The 24,215-nt window shown below is 40.9% G+C and overlaps 1 protein-coding gene across 1 annotated transcript in view; it reads right to left on the bottom strand.

Annotated features, from left to right (window-relative positions):
- Positions 1 to 24,215, bottom strand: part of ari-2 (E3 ubiquitin-protein ligase ari-2) — a 232,217-nt gene that overhangs the window by 60,965 nt on the left and 147,037 nt on the right. The window contains exon 4 of the mRNA XM_071665846.1: positions 7,169 to 7,393. Coding sequence (XP_071521947.1) covers positions 7,169 to 7,393 — 225 coding nt within the window. The remainder of the gene's footprint in view (positions 1 to 7,168; positions 7,394 to 24,215) is intronic.

Here is a 24,215-nt window from a genome sequence, read left to right on the forward strand (position 1 = left end):
TAAAAGATGATAAATGTGTCAGAAGTGGAGGGAAAAAGGTGAGCAGGGTGACCAAACTGGAGATGGAAGGTTGGAGTGTAAAAGACTTTGAGTAATCTGAGCCTGGACATGAAGGAACATGAAAGGCATTTTTGGGATAGAGTGAATTGGAACAATGTGGTATACTGGGGTCAAAATGCTGTCCATGGACTGAATCAGAGCACATGAAGCATCTGGGGTAAACCGCAGAAAGTTCTGTGGGGCCTGGTTGTGGATAAGGAGCTGTGGTTTTGAAGCACTACAAATGACAGCTACAGAATGGACATGAGCGGATGTGGTCTTTCTTCGTCTGTTCCTGGCACTACCTCGCTAAATGGGAAACAGCGGTCAAAATGAAAAACTTCTAACTGTTGTCACAAATATATTACTATATATCTTTCTCTGAATCTCTATAAACTATATAGTTCAAGCTCTTTCATTCAATAATTCATGGTAGTTCATATGTCCAAGCCATCTATTCTAACCGGCAAGTGCTTCTGGATTCTCTCTAATTTGTTTATTTCCTCGTCCATAACTGGTGACCATAAAACACAGCATTATTCAATCATACTTCTAATATATAAATACATAAACATATTCATCATTAGTTTTCCTTCCTTTGTCACAAAGCTTCTCATTATCATTATAATCATCATTCTGATGAAAAGCATTCTTAATAATATTCTCCTTATATCCAAAATTTTCATTCATAATTATTGCCAAATCTTTGACACTGCCTTCATTTTCTATTTTTTATTCCCTGTAAGGCCATTGTGTGCAGGTGCTAAGATGCAGTTTATTTTCCACAATTCATTGTTCAAGTTTTTCTTTGTTAAATTCTATTTCATTCTTCTGCCAATCTGTATATGGTGTCCACATCACTGCATATTTTCTTGGGCTTCTTTGTTTTCCACTGTTTTACTCAACTAGTGTCATCAGCAAAGCTCCTTACTATACTCTCAATGAAACATTTATCTAGGTCAGATATCACAGTAATACAGGGTAATGAACCTAATACTTTTCCCTGTTGGACACTAAAATCATATCTTTTTCTTCAAACACATTTTCACTTGCAACTATAGTACTCTGAACTTTTTGTTGGACAGAAATTCTTTGACCCATTTTTCTATTTTCCTTTTAATGAGGGGGTGATCTGATCAAAACCTTTAAGATTTAAAAAAAAAAAAAATAAAGTGGGCAATGAACAGTTCTTCAAGAGAGGTAGGGACAGACTAACCAAATGATGTAACATGAACTTAAGCATGAGACTCCTTAAAAAAGATGTAAAGAAGTACTTTTACAATACACATGTGGTGGATGAATGAAATAAGATGACTGAGGGCATGGTGTAATGGAGATGACATACATAAATATAAGAAGTTGTATGATAGCACTTTCTCTTCAACTGATATCACACTGCTATATTCTTACATAGGTAAGTAACAAGAATATGTTTTGGAACCTTACACTATACCCATCAAAAATGAGTGGGAATGAGTGTGGCAGTGTTTGGGATGACTTTTCCTCACCTTGAGAGAACAGGGATGGACAGGGAGGTCAAGTTTGTTTGTATCATATGTTACTTTTATTTCTTAAAAAGGGCAAAACATTGGTGGTGAATATTGTAATGAAGTAGAAATAAAACACTATGCACAATTGATACAAAACACATTACTATAAATGATACTTTAGAGTAATAATATGTATGGAAAAAATACAGCTACCTCAATATCACATTACTAAAGTCCTCCTTCACCTCAGGATTATATCCAATAAAATGAGGTGCAACTGTTACGTAATTTGCTTCACGTAAATAGAAAAAGGCCATGCATGAAGGTGGAGGGGTCCCATAATGGCATCCCTCATCATTGTTCTAACTATTATCCACTGAAAATCACTCTCTGAGTTATCTATTTCTTACCATTTAACCCGTTATCCTTCATCACCTTCCTTACCATCTGATAAAAATACGGTGTCCATCCTAATCACTTAGATTAATTCAAAAATCTATCATTTTTCATGCATACAGTGTATGCCCGGCCTGAAAAGTCAAAGGGTACGCACCAACATACAGGGATAATGAGAGAGCTGAACATTATCCCATGCCTACCTGATAATGGAAATGACATCTATAGGATACTAATGGTAATATAAGCCAAATGGATATCTTAAATGAGGCAGGAAAATCTAGATTATATGAAATGCCCAACATTTCCATACAGTCTGTCACATAACAATGGCCACTGTTTAAGAGTTAAAATCAAAATTACAAAACTTACAATACTAACGTAATATTGATCCACATGTGAAGGTAGACCAGATGCCAGGTGCCTCAGGTACCCAGTGGCTTAGGTGTCAATACTATTCATTTCGGGACTGCTGGGTCAGGTGAGGAGACTTGTTTCTCGATTATTTTTGCTTACATATCTCTTTGTACTGTTCTTGTGTCATTCCCCATAAGAGAACTCAAAAAATAAAAGAAAGCATGGGAAGAGCATCTTGATTTTTCTGTTATGAAGATTTTTATCTACTCTACAGTACCACTGTGGATTGAGTTTGTAATCGTAAAAGGAAAATTATATTCGTAATAATATCAATTTCCTTATCCCTGAAGACTGGGGAGAAAGAATACAGCCAATGTATTCCCTACGTGTTGAAGAAGGCTGGATATCCTACCTTCCTGTATTACTTTCCATAAGAAAGAACACAGCAAGGTACCAAGTGAGGATTTTTCCCTCTCAGGCTCTGTCATCTGTTCTTGATGCTACCTTGCTCACATGGGAAATGGTGAGCATTTATGAAAAAAGATGAAAATAAATTTCCTATTCATGAAAAAAATGAAAGTAAATTTCCTATACTTCCTAGATAACTCGTAGTTTTGGGGAAAATCTATTCTTCCTATAACTGTATTCCAGATTCTTTTATGGACATTCGTGCACCACACCACTGTATTAGGTAGCATCACTTGCTAGATTTCAGTGCAAAAGCCAATTTTTCTTTCCTATTTGTGGATTCTTCCCTCTTCATTTAATCTTGGATGTGAGTGAGCTGGACTGATTTACAGAGCTATAATTTTGTCAGCATACCTCTCTACTGATCAGAGACTAGAAAATGTCTTTACATAATGAGCACCATACATTTTTCATGGATTGTTACTGAGCCATGAATAATATCTACAGTATGAAATGCATGATGTGCATAATATTTCAATAGATAGTAGTTGGTAGGCAGCCAATGACCAGGTAGGTACATTATCAGTACCACCCACCTGGGTATCATGAGGGTTAGTGACATCTGCTTAGTGAGTCACCATTTTAGTGGTTGTCAAGGTGCACTCCTCTGACCCAGGTAGCTGTCTTTTCTTTCTGCCTCACTATCACGTGGACTACTGGCATTCTGTCCATAAACATACAATCTCTCCTTGTCACATGTAACACCTGACAAAACTTAACTCATGCAGCTCATTCTTCCTAACTCTAGATTTTACTACAATGGGCACTATGTGCTAGCCCTGCCTTTTGACAAAATGGTAGGAGCAGTAGATAGTAGTAGTGTAACACTACTCCTGAAACAGGAGTGGTGGGAGTATGTGGTAGAGTGTAAGAAAGTAAACTCTAGATTGATTTGGGTAAAACTGAAAGTGGATGGAGAGAGATGGGTGATTATTGGTGCATATGCAACTGGGCATGAGAAGAAAGATCATGAGAGGAAAGTGTTTTGGGAGCAGCTGAGTGAGCGTGTTAGTAGTTTTGATGCACGAGACCGGGTTATAGTGATGGGTGATTTGAATGCAAAGGTGAGTAATGTGGCAGTTGAGGGAATAATTGGTGTACATGGGGTGTTTAGTGTTGTAAATGGAAATGGTGAAGAGCTTGTAGATTTATGTGCTGAAAAAGGACTGGTGATTGGAAATACCTGGTTTAAAAAGAGAGATATACATAAGTATACGTATGTAAGTAGGAGAGATGGTCAGAGAGCATTATTGGATTACGTGTTAATTGATAGGGGCGGGAAAGAGAGACTTTTGGATGTTAATGTGCTGAGAGGTGCAACTGGAGGGATGTCTGATCATTATCTTGTGGAGGCGAAGAAGATTTGTAGAGGTTTTCAGAAAAGAAGAGAGAATGTTGGGGTGAAAAGAGTGGTGAGAGTAAGTGAGCTTTGCAAGGAGACTTGTGTGAGGAAGTACCAGGAGAGACTGAGTACAGAATGGAAAAAGGTGAGAACAAAGGAAGCAAGGGGAGTGGGGGAGGAATGGGAGGTATTCAGGGAAGCAGTGATGGCTTGTGCAAAAGATGCTTGAGGCATGAGAAGCATGGGAGGTGGGTTGATTAGAAAGGGTAGTGAGTAGTGGGATGAAGAAGTAAGATTATTAGTGAAAGAGAAGAGAGAGGCATTTGCACAATTTTCGCAGGGAAATAATGCAAATAAGTGGGAGATGTATAAAAGAAAGAGGCAGGAGGTCAAGAGAAAAGGTGCAAGAGGTGAAAAAGAGGGCAAATGAGAGTTGGGGTGAGAGAGTATCATTAAATTTTAGGGAGAACAGAGACATGTTTTGGAAGGAGGTAAATAAAGTGCGTAAGACAAGGGAACAAATGGGAAATTCAGTGAAGGGAGATAATGGGGAGGTGATAACAAGCTGTGGTGATGTGAGAAGCAGATGGAGTGAGTATTTTGAAGGTTTCTTGAATGTGTTTGATGATAAGAGTGGCAGATATAGGGTGTTTTGGTCGAGGTGGTGTACAAAGTGAGAGGGTTAGGGAAAATGATTTGGTAAACAGAGAAGAGGTAGTAAAAGCTTTGCAGATGATGAAAGCCGGCAAGGCAGCGGGTTTGGATGGTAATGCAGTGGAATTTATCAAAAAAGGGGGTGACTGTATTGTTGACTGGTTGGTAAGGTTATTTAATGTATGTATGACTCATGGTGAGGTGCCTGAGGATTGGCGGAATGCTTGCATAGTGCCACTGTACAAAGGCAAAGGGGATAAAAGTGAGTGCTCAAATTACAGAGGTATAAGTTTGTTGAGTATTCCTGGGAAATTATATGGGAGGGTATTGATTGAGAGGATGAAGGCATGTACAGGGCATCAGATTGGGGAAGAGCAGTGTGGTTTCAGAAGTGGTAGAGGATGTGTGAATCAGGTGTTTGCTTTGAAAAATGTATGTGAGAAATACTTTGAAAAGCAAATGGATTTGTATGTAGCATTTATGGATCTGGAGAAGGCATATGATAGAGCTGATAGAGATGCTCTGTGGAAGGTATTAAGAATATATGGTGTGGGAGGCAAGTTGTTAGAAGCAGTGAAAAGTTTTTATGAAGGATGTAAGTGCATGTGTATTTGTAGGAAGATAGGAAACTGACTGGTTCTCAGTGAATGTAGGTTTGTGGCAAGGGTGTGTGATGTCTCCATGGTTGTTTAATTTGTTTATAGATGGGGTTGTTAGGGAGGTGAATGCAAGAGTTTTGGAAAGAGGGGCAAGTATGCAGTCTGTTGTGGATGAGAGAGCTTGGGAAGTGAGTCAGTTGTTGTTCACTGATGATACAGCACTGGTGGCTGATTCGTGTGAGAAACCGCAGAAGCTAGTGACTGAGTTTGGTAAAGTGTGTGAAAGAAGAAATTTGAGAGTAAATGTGAATAAGAGCAAGGTTATTAGGTACAGTAGGGTTGAGGGACAAATCAATTGGGAGGTAAGTTTGAATGGAGAAAAACTGGAGGAAGTGAAGTGTTTTAGATATCTGGGAGTATATTTGGCAGCAGATGGAACCATGGAAACGGAAGTGAATCATAGGGTGGGGGAGGGGGTGAAAGTTCTGGGAGCGTTAAAGAATGTGTGGAAGTCGAGAACATTATCTCGGAAAGCAAAAATAGGTATATTTGAAGGAATAGTAGTTCCAACAATGTTATATGGTTGCGAGGCGTGGGCTGTGGATAGAGTTGTGCGGAGGAGGGTGGATTAGCTGGAAATGAGATGTTTGAGGACAATATGTGGTGTGAGATGGTTTGATCGAGTAAGTAATGATAGGGTAAGAGAGATGTGTGGTAATAAAAAGAGTGTGGTTGAGAGAGCAGAAGAGGGTGCTTTGAAATGGTTTGGTTACATGGAGAGAATGAGTCAGGAAAGATTGACCAAGAGGATATATGTGTCAGAGGTGGAGGGAACGAGAAGTGGGAGACCAAATTGGAGGTGGAAAGATGGAGTGAAAAAGATTTTGAGTGATTGGGGCCTGAACATGCAGGGGGGTGAAAGGCGTGCAAGGAATAGCATGAATTGGAACGATGTGGTATACCAGGGTCGACGTGCTGTCAATGGATTGAACCAGGGCATGTGAAGCGTCTGGGCTAAACCATGGAAAGTTCTGTGGGGCCTGGATGTGGAAAGGGAGCTGTGGTTTTGGTGCATTATTACATGACAGCTAGAGACAGTGTGAACGAATGTGGCCTTTGTTGTCTTTGCCTAGCGCTACCTCGCACACATGAGGGGGGAGGGGGTTGTTATTTCATGTGTGGCGGGGTGGCGATGGGGATGAATAAAGGCAGACAGTACGAATTATGTACATGTGTATATATGTATATGTCTGTGTGTGCATATATATGTATATGTTGAGATGTATAGGTATGTATATTTGCATGTGTGGACGTGTATGTATATACATGTGTATGTGGGTGGGCTGAGCCATTCTTTCGTCTGTTTCCTTGTGCTACCTCGCTAACGCGGGAGACAGTGACAAAGCAAAATAAATATATAAATAAATACATATAAATATATATACATTGATAGATAGATAGATAGACAGACAGATAGATAGATAGATAGAAGAAATAGATAGAAAAATAAACATAAAACAATATAAATGAAAATGAATAATTCAATTAACAACCTTAAACAAAGGAATCCATAATGTCTAAATTGGAGAGGTGAATGGTGTAAGCAGGAATAACTATCATCAATATCTGCATTATACTTCAGCTACTTTCATATCAGGATGGCATGAACCTGATATTGTTGCAGCGTGATAACACTTTTTCAATTCTCTACAAAGAGGAAATAGTCAGATTAAGCACCAAAGGAATCTGTGTCCATCACTTCATAAGCAAGAAAAACTTGAAGGAAAAATAATTATATTAAAAATACATGTTAAAAAACTTACTCGCTCATAGTAATGTAGATATTTTTTGAGAGCTTCTCTAGCTTGTGCATGCGCAGATTCATGAGCTATATTTGGGTTTTCCTTGTAGCGAGAACATTCATAATACTCTGAACCATGGGCTTTCCAACAGCCAAGACACATCCAACAAAAGTCATGCTTGCAATTATAGCACTGCATGTGGTTGCAACCACCATTCTTCTCAATGCATATGTGGCACTTTGGACACTGAAAGTAAAAATAGAAATAAATTATGAGAGCACATAAGGAGTCTTATCAATTATCTTTAATCACCAAAACATATCAAATCTACCAGACTTTTTCCAATTTAATTATTTCATAAATATAAATTATATATATTTATATCTATCATACATTGTCGCTGTCTCCTGCGTTAGTGAGGCAGTGCAAGGAAACAGACAAAAGAATGGCCCAACTCATCCACATACACATGTATATACATACACGCCCACACACGCACATATACATACCTATACATTTCAATATATACATATATATACATACAAAGACATATACATATATACACATGTACATAATTCATAACTGCTGCCTTGATTCATTTCCATCGCCACCCCACCACACATGAATTGACAACCTCCGCACGCACGTGAGATAGCGCTAGGTAAAGACAACAAAGGCCACATTCATCCACCTCAGTCTCTAGCTGTAATGTATAATGCACCAAAACCACAGCTCCCTTTCCACATCCAGGCCCCACAAAACTTTCCATGGTTTACCCCAGATGCTTCACATGAACTATTTCAATCCACTGACAGCATGTCAACCCTAATATACCACATCATTCCAATTCACTCTATTCCTTGCACGCCTTTCACCCCCCTGCATGTTCAGGCCCTGATCGCTCAAAATCTTTTTCACTCCATCCTTCCACCTCCAATTTGGTCTCCCACTTCTCCTTGTTCCCTCCACCTGACATAAATATCCTCTTTTTGTCAATCTTTCCTCACTCATTCTCTCCATGTGACCAAACTATTTCAATACACCCTCTTCTGCTCTCTGAACCACACTCTTTTTATTACCACACATCTTTCTTACCTTTTCATTACTTACTCGTTCAAACCCCCTCACACCACATATCGTCCTCTAACATCTCATTTCCAACACATCCACCCTCCTCCACACAACCCTATCTATAGCCCATGACTCACAACCATATAATATTGTTGGAATCACTATTCCTTCAAACATACCCATTTTTGCTTTCTGAGATAATTTTCTCACCTTCCACACATTTTTCGACACTCCCAGAACTTTCACCCCTTCCCCCACCCCATGACTCACTTCTGCTCCCATGGTTTCATCCGCTGCCAAATCCACTCCCAGACATCTAAAACACTTCACTTCCTCCAGTTTTTCTCCAAATATAATAGTGAAAGAGAAGAGAGAGGTATTTGGATGATTTTTGCAGGGAAAAAGTGCAAATGACTGGGAGATGTATAAAAAGAAAGGGACAGAAGGTCAAGAGAAAGGTGCAAGAGGTGAAAAAGAGGGCAAATGAGAGTTGGTGTGAGAGAGTATCCTTAAATTTTTGGGAGAATAAAAAGATGTCTTGGAAGGAGGTAAATAAAGTGCGTAAGACAAGAGAACAAATGGGAACATCAGTGAAGGGAGTTAATGGGGAGGTAATAACAAGTAGTGGTGATGTGAGAAGGAGATGGAGTGAGTATTTTGAAGGTTTGTTGAATGTGTTCGATAATACAGTGGCAGATACAGGGTGTTTTGGTTGAGGTGGTGTGCGAAGTGACAGGGTTAGGGAGAATGATTTGGTAAACAGAGGAGACTGGGTTCGTGAGGACATTCAAAGTATGTATGGCTCATGGTGAAGTGTCTGAGGATCGGCGGAATGCATGCATAGTGCCATAGTAAAAAGGCAAAGGGGATAAAGGTGAGTGTTTAAATTACAGAAGCTTCTTGAGTAATCCTAGGAAATTATATGGGAGGGTACTGATTGAGAGGGTGAAGGCATGTACAGAACACAGATTGGGGAAGAGCAGTGTGGTTTCACAAGTGGTGGAGGATGTGTGGATCAGGTGCTTGCTTTGAGGAATGTATGTGAGAAATACTTAGAAAAACAAATGGATTTGTATGTAGCATTTATGGATCTGGAGAAGGCATATGATAAGAGTTGATAGAGATGCTTTGTGGAAGGTATCAAGAGTATATGGTGTGGGAAGCAAGTTGCTTGAAGCAGTGAAAAGTTTTCATTGAGGATGTAAGGCATGTGTATGAGTAGGAAAAGAGGAAAGTGATTGGTTCTCAGTGAATGTCGGTTTGCGGCGGGGGTGCGTAATGTCTCCATGGTTGTTTAACTTGTTTATGGATGGGGTTGTTAGGGAGGTGAATGCAAGATTTTGGAGAGAGGGGCAAGTATGCAGTCTGTTGTGGATGAGAGACCTTGGGAAGTGAGTCAGTTGTTGTTCGCTGATGATACAGCGCTGGTGGCTGATTCTCGTGAGGAAGAGCAGAAGCTGGTGACTGAGTTTGGTAAAGTGTGTGAAAGAAGAAAGTTGAGAGTAAATGTGAATAAGAGCAAGGTTATTAGGTACAGTAGGGTAGAGGGACAAGTCAACTGGGAAGTAAGTTTGAAATATAAATGGGCACACAACTATATCTCTCAATCCTCTTACAAGCATTTTTGGCATAATTATCTTAGTTATTCTGTTCTCCCATGCTTACCTCATTCACAAACTAAACCCTTATCTCTTCTTCCTTAACAGAACATGCCCTATTTTCATATATTCCTTCACATCCAAATACAGTCATATTCTCAAAGCTAAATCATTTTTTTTTCTGTGGGGTAACATGACATGGGCAAAACATGTCCTAATCATGGTCATCTCCAGTGACAAAAAAACAGATATAGAAAAAAAAAATAGCTCCTCTGGTGTATGTAGACCTTTTAAAGGTAATAGTTATAAGAAAAGGGAAGATGAAAGAAGGAATAGAATTCTGTATCTTCGTTGTTCAAAGAAAGTGGGAGGTATCATATAGTCAATCCTCCCAGTAACTTGTTTCCATACATAAACTATGGGAAGGAAAAGCCCATCTCTTTCTACAAATTTACACTGTGATGACATGGGCCCACACATATAGCGCACAAAAGTAGAGACTGAAATCATCCCTGCAGAACAAAGAGAGGGCAGCAACTTTATGGCAGACAAGGGATAACAGTCAGAGAGAAGTGATGCCTGGATCATTCATGGGTGCATCTGATTCCAACAATCATGGGTGCATCTGATTCCAGAGATATGGAGATATTTGAGCAATACTCCATACAAGGAAATTCTTTTTCATACATCTTTGCCATTTCTTGCATTAAAAAGATAATGGCTCAACAGAGGGAAAATCCTCACTAGGCCCCCTTCTTTGTTAATTCTTTTGTAAAAGTAAAAACAGGAGGGGAAGATTTCCAGTCCCCCCCACTCCCACCCCCTTCCTTAAGTCACCTTCTACGACACGCAGGGAATACGTGGGATGTATTTTTTCTCCCCTATTCCCAGTAATAACTAGGGGAAATAAAAACTATCGAAAAAGCTACTCAAAAGCAAAATAATCATTGGACTTATAACACCTCCAGCACTTGAGAAGACAATTTGTTAATAACTATTTTGACTTCCAGCAGCAAGGAAAAAAAGGTACCCAAATGTTAGCTTTCACAGCCGGGAACATAGAATATAAGGTACCAAAAACAATTCTCACACTTTATAATTCTCTAGTGAGACCATACCTTTAATATGCAGTCCAGTTTTGGTCCCTAAACTATAAAACGAGGAAAAATTAGAGTAAGTACAAAGATGTGCAACAAAATTGATCCCATCCTTTAGAAACCTGGTTTATGTACAGAAGCTAAAACGATTGGATCTCTTCTCCCATAAAAATGTAGACTTTGAAGTGACTTAATCCACGTGTTCAAAATTCTGAACAAGTTCGATAAAGTAAACCATGAGCATCTTTTTAAAATACAAGATAGTACGATTATAAGGACAAATAGAATAAAAATCTAAGCTAAAAGATGTAGTACAGACATGCAAAAAGGTTCTTTTCCTATAGGTGTGTTGAGTACTGGAATAACTTACAGTCAGATGAAGTGAATGCTAAAACTATAAATACCTTCAAAAGTCGCTGACAAATATTTTATAAATTCAGGTATAATTTGAGAAAAATGCCATAAATAAATGTATAAACAAAAGCAGAAACAGGGAAACTATAAGGCTAATGTGCAGCAGTGGGGAACTGGTGATAGCTTAAAAAAATACTAAGCGGAGTTATATTTTTTTGTCGAGCTAAATAATTTTTCTTTTTAGACAACCAAGTCATAGGCCAATCAGGCCTTCTGTTGTCTGGCTTTCTCATGTAAACATAACACCAAGGGACATTTACTAAGAGGATATGAGAAGGCAGTCAATTCAACAATAAATACTGCAATAAACCAACTAGAAAGAAAGATACATATTTATTTATTTTACTTTGTTGCTGTCTCCCGCGTTAGCAATGTAGCGCAAGGAAACAGAGGAAACAACGGCCCAACCCACCCACATACACATGTATATACATACACGTCCACACACGCAAATACACATACCTATACATTTCAATGTATACATATATATACACAGACATTTTTTTTTTTTTTTTTATACTTTGTCGCTGTCTCCCGCGTTTGCGAGGTAGCGTAAGGAAACAGACGAAAGAAAATGGCCCAACCCCCCCCATACACATGTATATACATACGTCCACACACGCAAATATACATACCTACACAGCTTTCCATGGCTTACCCCAGACGCTTCACATGCCTTGATTCAATCCACTGACAGCACGTCAACCCCGGTATACCACATCGCTCCAATTCACTCTATTCCTTGCCCTCCTTTCACCCTCCTGCATGTTCAGGCCCCGATCACACAAAATCTTTTTCACTCCATCTTTCCACCTCCAATTTGGTCTCCCTCTTCTCCTTGCTCCCTCCACCTCCGACACATATATCCTCTTGGTCAATCTTTCCTCACTCATCCTCTCCATGTGCCCAAACCACTTCAAAACACCCTCTTCTGCTCTCTCAACCACGCTCTTTTTATTTCCACACATCTCTCTTACCACTACGTTACTCACTCGATCAAACCACCTCACACCACACATTGTCCTCAAACATCTCATTTCCAGCACATCCATCCTCCTGCGCACAACTCTATCCATAGCCCACGCCTCGCAACCATACAACATTGTTGGAACCACTATTCCTTCAAACATACCCATTTTTGCTTTCCGAGTTAATGTTCTCGACTTCCACACATTCTTCAAGGCCCCCAGAATTTTCGCCCCCTCCCCCACCCTATGATCCACTTCCGCTTCCATGGTTCCATCCGCTGCCAGATCCACTCCCAGATATCTAATACACTTCACTTCCTCCAGTTTTTCTCCATTCAAACTCACCTCCCAATTGACTTGACCCTCAACCCTACTGTACCTAATAACCTTGCTCTTATTCACATTTACTCTTAACTTTCTTCTTCCACACACTTTACCAAACTCAGTCACCAGCTTCTGCAGTTTCTCACATGAATCAGCCACCAGCGCTGTATCATCAGCGAACAACAACTGACTCACTTCCCAAGCTCTCTCATCCCCAACAGACTTCATACTTGCCCCTCTTTCCAAAACTCTTCCATTTACCTCCCTAACAACCCCATCCATAAACAAATTAAACAACCATGGAGACATCACACACCCCTGCCGCAAACCTACATTCACTGAGAACCAATCACTTTCCTCTCTTCCTACACGTACACATATATATACACACATATATATATATATATATATATATATATATATATATATATATATATACATATACATAATTCATACTGTCTGCCTTTATCTATTCCCATCGCCACCTTGCCACACATGGAATAACATCCCCCTCCCCCCCTCATGTGTGCGAGGTAGCGCTAGGAAAAGACAACAAAGGCCCCATTTGTTCACACTCAGTCTCTAGCTGACATGTAATAATGCACTGAAATCACAGCTCCCTTTACATATCCAGGCACCACACAACTTTCCATGGTTTACCCTAGACGCTTCACATGCCCTGGTTCAATCCATTGACAGCACGTCGACCCCGGTATACCACATCGTTCCAATTCGCTCTATTCCTCACACGCCTTTCACCCTCTTGCATGTTCAGGCCCCGATCACTCAAAATCTTTTTCACTCCATTTTTCCACCTCCAATGTGGTCTCCCACTTCTCCTCGTTCCCTCCACCTCCGACACACATATCCTCTTTGTCAATCTTTCCTCACTCATTCTCTCCATGTGACCAAACCATTTCAAAACACCCTCTTCTGCTCTCTCAACCGCACTCTTTTTATTTCCACACATCTCTCTTATCCTTACATTACTTACTCGATCAAACCACCTCACACCACATATTGTCCTCAAACATCTCACTTCCAACACATCCACCCTCCTGCGCACAACTCTATCCATAGCCCACGCCTCGCAACCATACAACATTGTTGGAACCACTATTCCTTCAAACATACCCATTTTTGCTTTCTGAGATAATGTTCTCGACTTCCAAAACATTCTTCAAGGTTCCCAGAATTTTCGCCCCCTCCCCCACCCTATGATTCACTTCTGCTTCCATGGTTCCATCCGCTGCCAAATCCACTCCCAGATATCTAAAACACTTTACTTCCTCCAGTTTTTCTCCATTCAAACTTACCTCCCAATTGACTTGATCCTCAACCCTACTGTACCTAATAACCTTGCTCTTATTCACATTTACTCTCAACTTTCTTCTTTCACACACTTTACCAAACTCAGTCACTAGCTTCTGCAGTTTCTCACATGAATCAGCCACCAGCGCTGTATCATCACCGAACAACAACTGACTCACTTCCTAAGCTCTCTCATCCACAACAGACTCCATACTTGCCCCTCTTTCCAAAACTCTTGCATTCACCTCCCTAACAACCCCATCCATAAACAAATTAAACAACCATGGAGACATCACACATCCCTGCTGCAAACCTACATTCACTGAGAACCAATCACTTTCCTCTCTTCCTACACGTACACGTGCCTTACATCCTCAATACACACTTTTCACTGCTTCTAACAACTTGCCTCCCACACCATATATTCTTAATACCTTCCACAGGCTATCTCTATCAACTCTATCATATGCCTTCTCCAGATCCATAAATGCTACATACAAATCCATTTGCTTTCCTGAGTATTTCTCACATACATTTTTCAAAGCAAACACCTGATCCACACATCCTCTACCACTTCTGAAACCACATTGTTCTTCTCCAATCTGATGCTCTGTACATGCCTTCACCCTCTCAATCAATACCCTCCCATATAATTTACCAGGAATACTCAACAAACTTATACCTCTGTAATTGGAGCACTCACTCTTATCCCCTTTGCCTTTGTACAATGGCACCATGCAAGCATTCCGCCAATCCTCAGGCACCTCACCATGAATCATTCTTACATTAAATAACCTTACCAACCAGTCAACAATACAGTCACCCCCTTTTTTAATAAATTCCACTGCAATAACATCCAAAACTGCTGCCTAGCCGGCTTTCATCTTCCGCAAAGCTTTTACTACCTCTTCTCTGTTTACCAAATCATTTTCCCTAACCCTCTCACATTGCACACCACTTTGACTAAAACACCCTATATCTGCCACTCTATCATCAAACACATTCAACAAACCTTTAAAATACTCACTCCATCTCCTTCTCACATCACCACTACTTGTTATCACCTCCCCATTAGCCCTCTTCACTGAAGTTCCCATTTGCTCCCTTGTCTTAGGCACTTTATTTACCTCCTTCCAAAACATCTTTTCATTCTCCCTAAAATTTAATGATACTCTCTCACCCCAACTCCCATTTGCCCTCTTTTTCACCTCTTGCACCTTTCTCTTGACCTCCTGCCTCTTTCCTTTATACATCTCCCACTCATTTGCATTTTTTCCCAGCAAAAATCGTCCAAATGCCTTTCTCTTCTCTTTCACTAATAATCTTACTTCTTCATCCCACCACTCCTACCCTTTCTAATCAACCCATCTCCCACGCTTCTCATGCCACAAGCATCTTTTGCGCAAGCCATCACTGCTTCCCTAAATACATCCCATTCCTACCCCACTCCCCTTACCTCCTTTGTTCTCACCTTTTTCCATTCTGTACTCAGTCTCATCTGGTACTTCCTCACACAAGTCTCCTTCCCAAGTTCACTTACTCTCACCACTCTCTTCACCCCAACATTCTCTCTTCTCTTCTGAAAACCCCTACAAACCTTCAACTTCGCCTCCACAAGATAATGATCAGATATCCCTCCAGTTGCATCTCTCAGCACATTAACATCCAAAAGTCTCTCTTTCGTGCACCTATCAATTACCACGTAATCCAGTAACGCTCTCTGGCCATCTCTCCTACTTACATACGTATACTTATGTATATCTCGCTTTTTAAACCAGGTATTCCCAATCACCAGTCCTTTTTCAGCACATAAATCTACAAGCTCTTCACCATTTTCATTTACAACACTGAACACCCCATGTATACCAATTATTCCCTCAACTGCCACATTACCCACCTTTACATTCAAATCACCCATCACTATAACCCAGTCTTGTGCATCAAATCCACTAACACACTCATTCAGCTGCTCCCAAAACACTTGCCTCTCATGATCTTTTTTCTCATGCCCAGGTGCATATGCACCAATAATCACCCATCTCTCTCCATCAACTTTCAAATTTACCCATATCAATCTAGAATTTACTTTCTTACACTCTATCACATACTCCCACCACTCCTGCTTCAGGAGTAGTGCTACTCCTTCCCTTGCTCTTGTCCTCTCACTAACCCCTGACTTTACTCCCAAGACATTCCCAAACCACTCCTCCTCTTTACCCTTGAGCTTCGTTTCACTCAAAGTCAAAACATCCAGGTTCCTTTCCTCAAACATACTACCTATCTCTCCTTTTTTCTCATCTTGGTTACATCCACACACATTTAGACACCCCAATCTGAGCCTTTGAGGAGGATGAGCACTCCCCGCGTGACTCCTTCTTCTGTTTCCGGTTTTAGAAAGTTAAAATACAAGGAGGGGAGGGTTTCTAGCCCCCCACTCCTGTCCCCTTTAGTCGCCTTCTACGACACATAAGGAATGCGTGGGAAGTATTCTTTCTCCCCTATCCCCAGGGATAGGGGAGATATGCATGATAAAACACTGAGGAGCAGAAAAGCTAAAAGAAGTAAGCTTTGGAAATGTTGAAGGCTACAGAAGAAAATTCACCAAAATCCCTGAGAGAGGAAGATGAGGTGAATCCCATATGAGAGATCACCAGTAACCACATTGGTGTTTTGAAAAAGTGAGAAGTAAGAAGAGCTTCAAAGACCTGTGATCACCGAAGTGAGAGCAATTGGGCAATAGCTAGAAAGGTTAGAATAGTCTCCTTTCTTAGGGATTGCTGCACCAAGACATGCAGTCTAAAAGTTTAGAAAGTCCTTCGAAGACCCAGAACAAGGAAAAGATTGAAAATGGCATAGGTTCAGGAGGAGACAGGGAAGAGAAATTAGACACAAATTCAACCAAAGCAATATTAGAGGAGAATATAGTGCCAAAAGTTGAGACTTGGTTGTAGAATTGGACATAAACTGACAGAACTGGAACAATGGAGTAATGATTAAATATACAAGTTACTGGAAATGCTTCTGATTAAGAACCACAGAGATTCATTATTAGAAACATAAGTTACATCAGCACATTTTCTTTACATGGAGGCGTGCATGACTTCACAAAGAATAGCTTTCCAACAATTCCAAGCATTATGAAAAAAGAGTGGGATTCATGGGAAGGGAAGAATTTCAAAACCAATTATCCTTTTTCACTGATACAGGAAGAAGTGAAGGATGGTCTGCGACAGGGATGTGTGATGTCCCTTTGGTTGTTTAATATGTTTAAGGATGAGGTGGTTAGGGAGGTGAATGCAAGTTTTGGAGAGAGGGATGAGTATGCAGTCTATTGGGGATAAGAGGGCCTGGGAAGTGAGTCAGTTGCTGGTCGCCAATAATACAACTCTGGTGGCTGATTCGAGTGAGAAACTATAGAAGTTGCTGACCAAGTTTAGAAAGTGTGTGGAAGGAGAAAGTTGAGAGTAAATGTGAATAAGAGCAAGGTTATTAGGTTAAGTAAAGTTGAGGGACAAGTTGATTGGGATGTAAGTCTGAATGAAAAAAACTGGTGGAAGTGAAGTGCTTTAGATATCTGGAAGTGGGCTTAGCAGCAAATGGAACCATGGAAGCAGATGTGTGTCACAGGGCGGAGGAGGGGGTAAAAATTCTGGGAGTGATGAAGAATGTGCGGAAAGAGAGAATGTTATCACGGAGAGCAAAAATTGGTATGTCTGAAGGAAAAGTAATTCCAACAATATCATGTGGTTGCGTGGCATGGGTTGTATGGAGGAGGGTGGATGTGTTGGAAATGAAATGTTTGATCAAACAAGTAATGTAAGGGTAGGAGAAATGTGTGGAAATAAAAAGACTGGTTGAGAGAGTAGAAGAGGGTGTGTTGAAATGGTTTGGACATATGGAGAGAATGAGTGAGGAAAGATTATGAGAGAATGAGTGAGGAAAGATTGACAAAGAGAATATGTAAGTCAGAGGTGGAGGGAACAAGAAGAAGCAGGACACCAAATCAAAGGTGGAAGGATGGAGTGAAAAAGATTTTGAGATTGGAGCCTGAACATACAGGAGGGTGAGAGGCGTGCAAGGAATAGAGTGAATTGGAACAATGTTCTACATCAGAGTTGACGTGCTGTCAATGGACTAAATCAGGGCACGTAAAAAGTCTAGGGTAATCCATGGAAAGGCCTATGGGGCCTGGTTGTAGACAGGTAGCTGTGGTTTCAGCGCATTACACATGACAGTTAGAGACTCAGTGTGAACGAATGTGGCCTATTTTTTGTCTGTTTTCCTAGTGCTACCTCGCTGAAACATGGGGTAGTGAAGCTGTTTCCTGCGGGGCAGGGTAGGGCCAGGAATGGACGAAGACAAGCAAGTATGAATATGTACTTGTGTATACATGTATATGTCTGTGGATGCGAGTGTATATGTATGCATATATGTATGTGTTGACATGTATATGCATGCATATGTGCATGTATGTTAGTTTATGTATATTTACTAATCTATTATCCTTTGTCACTGTCTCCTGTGTCAGCGAAGTAGCGAAAGGAAACAGATGGAAGAATGGCCCAACCCACCAACATACACATGTATATACATACATGTCCACACATGCACATACATACCTATACATCTCAACGTATACATATATATACATACACAGACATATACATATATACACATGTACATAATTCATACTTGCTGCCTTATTCAGTCCCGTTGCCTCCCCACCAAACATGTAATGACATCCCCCTCCCCTCACATGAGCGTGAAGTAGCACTAGGAAAAGACAACAAAGGCCACATTCGTTCACATTCAGTCTCTAGCTGTAATGTGTAATGTACCGAAACCACAGCTCCCTTTCCACATCCAGACCCCACAAAACTTTCCTTGGTTTACCCTAGATGCTTCACATGCCCTGGTTCAATCCACTGACAGCACGACGACACCAATATACCACATCATTCCAATTCCCTCTATTTCTTGCACGCCTTTCAGCCTCCTGCATGTTCAGGCCCCGATCACTCAAAATCTTTTTCACTCCATCTTTCCACCTCCAATTTGGTCTCCCACTTCTCCTCGTTCCCTCCACCTCTGACACATATATCCTCTTGGTCAACCTTCCCTCACTCATTCTTTCCATGTGAACAAACCATTCCAATACAACCTTTTCTGCTCTCTCAACCACACTTTTTATTATCCCACACCTCTCTTACCTTTTCATTATTACTCGATCAAACCACCTCACACCACATTTTGTCCTTAAACATCTCATTTCCAACACATCCACCCTCCTCCACCTCCGCACAACCCTCTCTATTGCCCATGCCTCGCAACCATAAAACATTGTTGGAACCACTCTTCCTTCAAACTTACCTATTTTTGCTTTCTGAGATAATGTTCTCGACTTCCACACATTCTTCAACGCTCCCAGAACCTTCACCCCCTCCCTCCCCAGTGACTCACTTCTGCTTCCATGGTTCCATCCGCTGCCAAATCCACTCCCAGATATCTAAAACACATCACTTCCTCCAGTTTTTCTCCATTCAAACTTACAATTGACTTGTCCCTCTACCCTACTATACCTAATAACCTTGCTCTTATTCATATTTACTTTCAACTTTCTTCTTTCACACACTTTACCAAACTCATTCACCAACTTCTGCAGTTTCTCAACCGAATCAGCCACCAGTGCTGCATCATCAGCGAACAACAACTGACTCACTTCCCAAGCTCTCTCATCCCCAACAGACTGCATACTTGCCCCTCTAACCAAAACTCTTGCTTTCACCTCCCTAACAACCCCATCCATAAACAAATTAAACAACCATGAAGTCATCATGCACCGATGCCAAAAACTGACATTCACTGGGAACCAATCACCTTCCTCTCTTCCTCCTCGTACACATGCCTTACATCCTTGATAAAAACTTTTCACTGCTTCTAACAACTTGCCTCCCACACCATATATTCTTAATACCTTCCACAGAGCATCACTCTCAACTATATCATATGCCTTCTCCAGATCCATAAATGCTACATACAAACCCATTTGCTTTTCTAAGTATTTCTCACATACATTCTCAAAGCAAACACCCGATCCACACATCCTCTACCACTTCTAAAACCATACTGCTCTTTCCCAATCTGATACTCTGTACATGCCTTCACCCACTCAATCAATACCCTCCCATATAATTTCCCAGGAATACTCAACAAACTTATACCTCGGTAATTTGAACACTTACCTTTATTTTCTGTGCCTTTGTACAATGGCACTATGCACGCATTCTGCCAATCCTCAGGCACTTCACCATTAGCCATACATATATTGAATATCCTCACCAACCAGTCAACAATACAGTCACAGCCTTGTTTAAAAAACTACACTGCAATACCATCCAAATCCGCCCCCATGCCAGCTTTAATCTCCCACAAAGCTTTCACTACCTCTTCTCTGTTTACCAAACCATTCGGGGGACCCTCTCACTCTGCACATCACCTCGACCAAAACTCCCTATATCTACCACTCTATCATCGAACACATTCAACAAACCTTCAAAATACTCACTCCATCTCCTCACATCACCACTACTTGTTATTACCTCCCCATTAGCCCCTTCAATGATGCTTCCATTTGTTCTCTTGTCTTATGCACTTTATTTGCCTCCTTCCAAAACATCTTTCTATTCTCACTAAAATTTAATGATACTCTCTCACCCTAACTCTCATTTGACCTCTTTTCACCTCTTCCACCTTTCTCTTGACCTCCTGCCTCTTTCTTTTATACATCTCCCACTCATTTGCACCATTTCCCTGCAAAAATCGTCCAAATGCCTCTCTCTTCTCTTTCACTAATAATCTTACTTCTTCATCCCAACACTCACTATCCTTTCTAATCTGCCCACCTCACATCAATTTCATGCCAAAAGCATCTTTTGCGCAAGCCATCACTGCTTCCCTAAATACATCCCATTCCTCCCCCATTCCCCTTACGTCCTTTGCTCACCTTTTTCCATTCTGCACTTACTCTCTCCTGGTACTTACTCACACAAATCTCCTTCCCAAGCTAAATTACTCTCACCACTCTCTTCACCCCAACATTCTCTCTTCTTTTCTGAAAACCTCTACAAATCTTCACCTTCAGCTCCACAAGATAATGATCAGACATTCCTCCAGTTGCACTTCTCAGTGCATTAACATCCAAAAGTCTCAGTTTTACGCACCTATCAACTAACACATAATCCAATAACGCTCTTTGGCTATCTCCTACTTACATACGTATACATATGTATATCTCTCTTTTTAAAAAAGGTATTCCTAATCACCATTCCCTATGTGTCGTAGAAGGCTACTAAAGGGGACGGAAGTGGGGGGGGGGGGTTAGAAACCCTTCCCTCCTTGTATTTAAAATTTTTAAAAGAGGAAACAAAAGAAGGAGTCACACAGGAAGTGCTCATCCTCCTCGAAGGCTCAGATTGGGGTGTCTAAATGTGTGTGGACGTAACCAAGATGAGAAAAAAGGAGAGATAAGTAGTATGTTTGAGGAAAGGAACCTGGATGTTTTGGCTCTGAGTTAAATGATGCTCAAGGGCAAAGGGGAAGAGTGGTTTGGGAATGTTTTGGGAGTAAAGTCTGGGAATGGTGAAAGGACAAGAGCAAAGGAAGGAGTAGCACTACACCTGAAACAGGAGTTGTGGGAGTATGTGATAGAGTGTAAGAAAGTAAATTCAAGCTTGATATGGGTAAAACTGAAAGTTGATGGAGAGAGATGGGTGATTATTAGTGCATATGCACCTGGGCATGAGAAGAAAGATCACGAGAGGCAAGTGTTTTGGGAGCAGCTGAATGAGTGTGTTAGTGGTTTTGATGCATGAGACCGGGTTATAGTGATGGGTGATTTGAATGCAAAGGTGAGTAATGTGGCAGTTGAGGGAATAATTGGTATACATGGGGTGGTCAGTGTTGTAAATGGAAATGGTGAAGAGCTTGTAGATTTATGTGCTGAAAAAGAACTGGTGATTGGGAATACCTGGTTTAAAAAGAGATATGTACATAAGTATACGTATGTAAGTAGGAGAGATGGCCAGAGAGCATTATTGGATTACGTGTGAACTGATAGGCGTGCAAAAGATAGACTTTTGGATGTTAATGTGCTGAGAGGTGCAACTGGAGGGATGTCTGATCATTATCTTTTAGAGGCAAAGGTGAAGATATGTAGAGGTTTTCAGAAAAGAAGAGAGAATGTTGGGGTGAAGAGAATGGTGAGAGTAAGTGAGCTTGGGAAGGAGACTTGTGTGAGGAAGTACCAGGAGAGAGTGAGTACAGAATGGAAAAAGGTGAGAACAAAGGAGGTAAGGGGAGTGGGGGAGGAATGGGATGCACTAAGGGAAGCAGTGATGGCTTGCGCAAAAGATACTTGTGGAATGAGAAGCGTGGGAGGTGGGGATATGAGAAAGGTTGGTGAGTGGTGGGATGAAGAAGTGAGATTATTAGTGAAAGAGAAGAGAGAGACATTTGAATGATTTTTGCAGGGAAATAATGCAAATGAGTGGGAGATGTACAAAAGAAAGAGGCAGGAGGTCAAGAGAAAGGTCAAGAGGTGAAAAAGAGGGAAAATGAGAGTTGGGGTGAGAGAGTATCATTGAATTTTAGGGAAAATAAAAAGATGTTTTGGAAGGAGGTAAATAAAGTGCATAAGACAAGGGAACAAATGGGAACTTCAGTGAAGGGGGCTCAAGGGGAGGTGATAACAAGAAGTGGTGATGTGAGAAGGACGTGGAGTGAGTACTTTGAAGGTTTGTTGAATGTGTTTGATGATAGAGTGGCAGATATAGGGTGTTTTGGTCTAGCTGGTGTGCAAAGTGAGAGGGTTAGGGAAAATGATTTGGTAAACAGAGAAGAGGTAGTAAAAGCTTTGCGGAAGATGAAAGCTGGCAAGGCAGCGGGTTTGGATGGTATTGCAGTGGAATTCATAAAAAAAAGAGGGTGACTGTATTGTTGACTGGTTGGTAAGGTTATTTAATGTATGTATGATTCATGGTGAGGTGCCTGAGGATTGGCGGGAATGTGTGCATAGTGCCAATTATACAAAGGCGAAGGAGACAAAGGTGAGTGCTCCAATTACAGAGGTATAAGTTTGTTGAGTATTCCTGGGAAATTGTATGGGAGGGTATTGATTGAGAGGGTGAAGGGATGTACAGAGCATCAGATTAGGGAAGAGCAGTGTGGTTCCAGAAGTGGTAGAGGATGTGTGGATCAGGTGTTTGCTTTGAAGAATGTATGTGAGAAATACTTAGAAAAGCAAATGGATTTGTATGTAGCATTCATGGATCTGGAGAAGGCATATGATAGAGTTGATAGAGATGCTCTGTGGAAGGTATTAAGAATATATGGTGTGGGAGGCAACTTGTTAGAAGCAGTGAAAAGTTTTAACGAGGATGTAAGGCATGTGTATATGTAGGAAGAGAGGAAAGTGATTGGTTCTCAGTGAATGTAGGTTTGCGGCAGGGGTGTGTGATGTCTCCATGGTTGTTTAATTTGTTTATGAATGGGGTTGTTAGGGAGGTGAATGCAAGAGTTTTGGAAAGAGGGGCAAGTATGCAGTTTGCTGTGGATGAGAGAGCTTGGGAAGTGAGTCAGTTGTTGTTCGGTGTTGATACAGCGCTGGTGGCTGATTCACGTGAGAAACTGCAGAAACTGGTGACTGAGTTTGGTAAAGTGTGTGAAAGAAGAAAGTTGAGAGTAAATGTGAATAAGACCAAGGTTATTAGGTACAGTAGGGTTGAGGGTCAAGTCAACTGGGAGGTAAGTTTGAATGGAGAAAAACTGGAGGAAGTGAAGTGTTTTAGATATCTGGGAGTGGATTTGGCAGCGGATGGAACCATGGAAGCGGAAGTGAATGATAGGATGGGGGAGGGGACGAGAATTCTGGGAGCCTTGAAGAATGTGTGGAAGTCGAGAACATTATCTTGGAAACCAAAAATGGGTATGTTTGAAGGAATAGTGGTTCCAACAATGTTGTATGGTTGCGAGGCATGGGCTATGGATAGAGTTGTGCGCAGGAGGGTGGATGTGCTGGAAATGAGATGTTTGAGGACAATATGTGGTGTGAGATGGTTTGATCGAGTGAGTAATAATAGGGTAAGAGAGATGTGTGGTAATAAAAAGAGTGTGGTTGAGAGAGCAGAAGAGGGTGTTTTGAAATGGTTTGGTCACATGGAGAGAATGAGTGAAGAAAGATTGACAAAGAGGATATATGTGTCAGAGGTAGAGGGAACGAGGAGAAGTG

The sequence above is a fragment of the Panulirus ornatus genome, chromosome 10 (assembly GCF_036320965.1).
Source record: "Panulirus ornatus isolate Po-2019 chromosome 10, ASM3632096v1, whole genome shotgun sequence".
Taxonomy (NCBI): domain Eukaryota; kingdom Metazoa; phylum Arthropoda; class Malacostraca; order Decapoda; family Palinuridae; genus Panulirus; species Panulirus ornatus.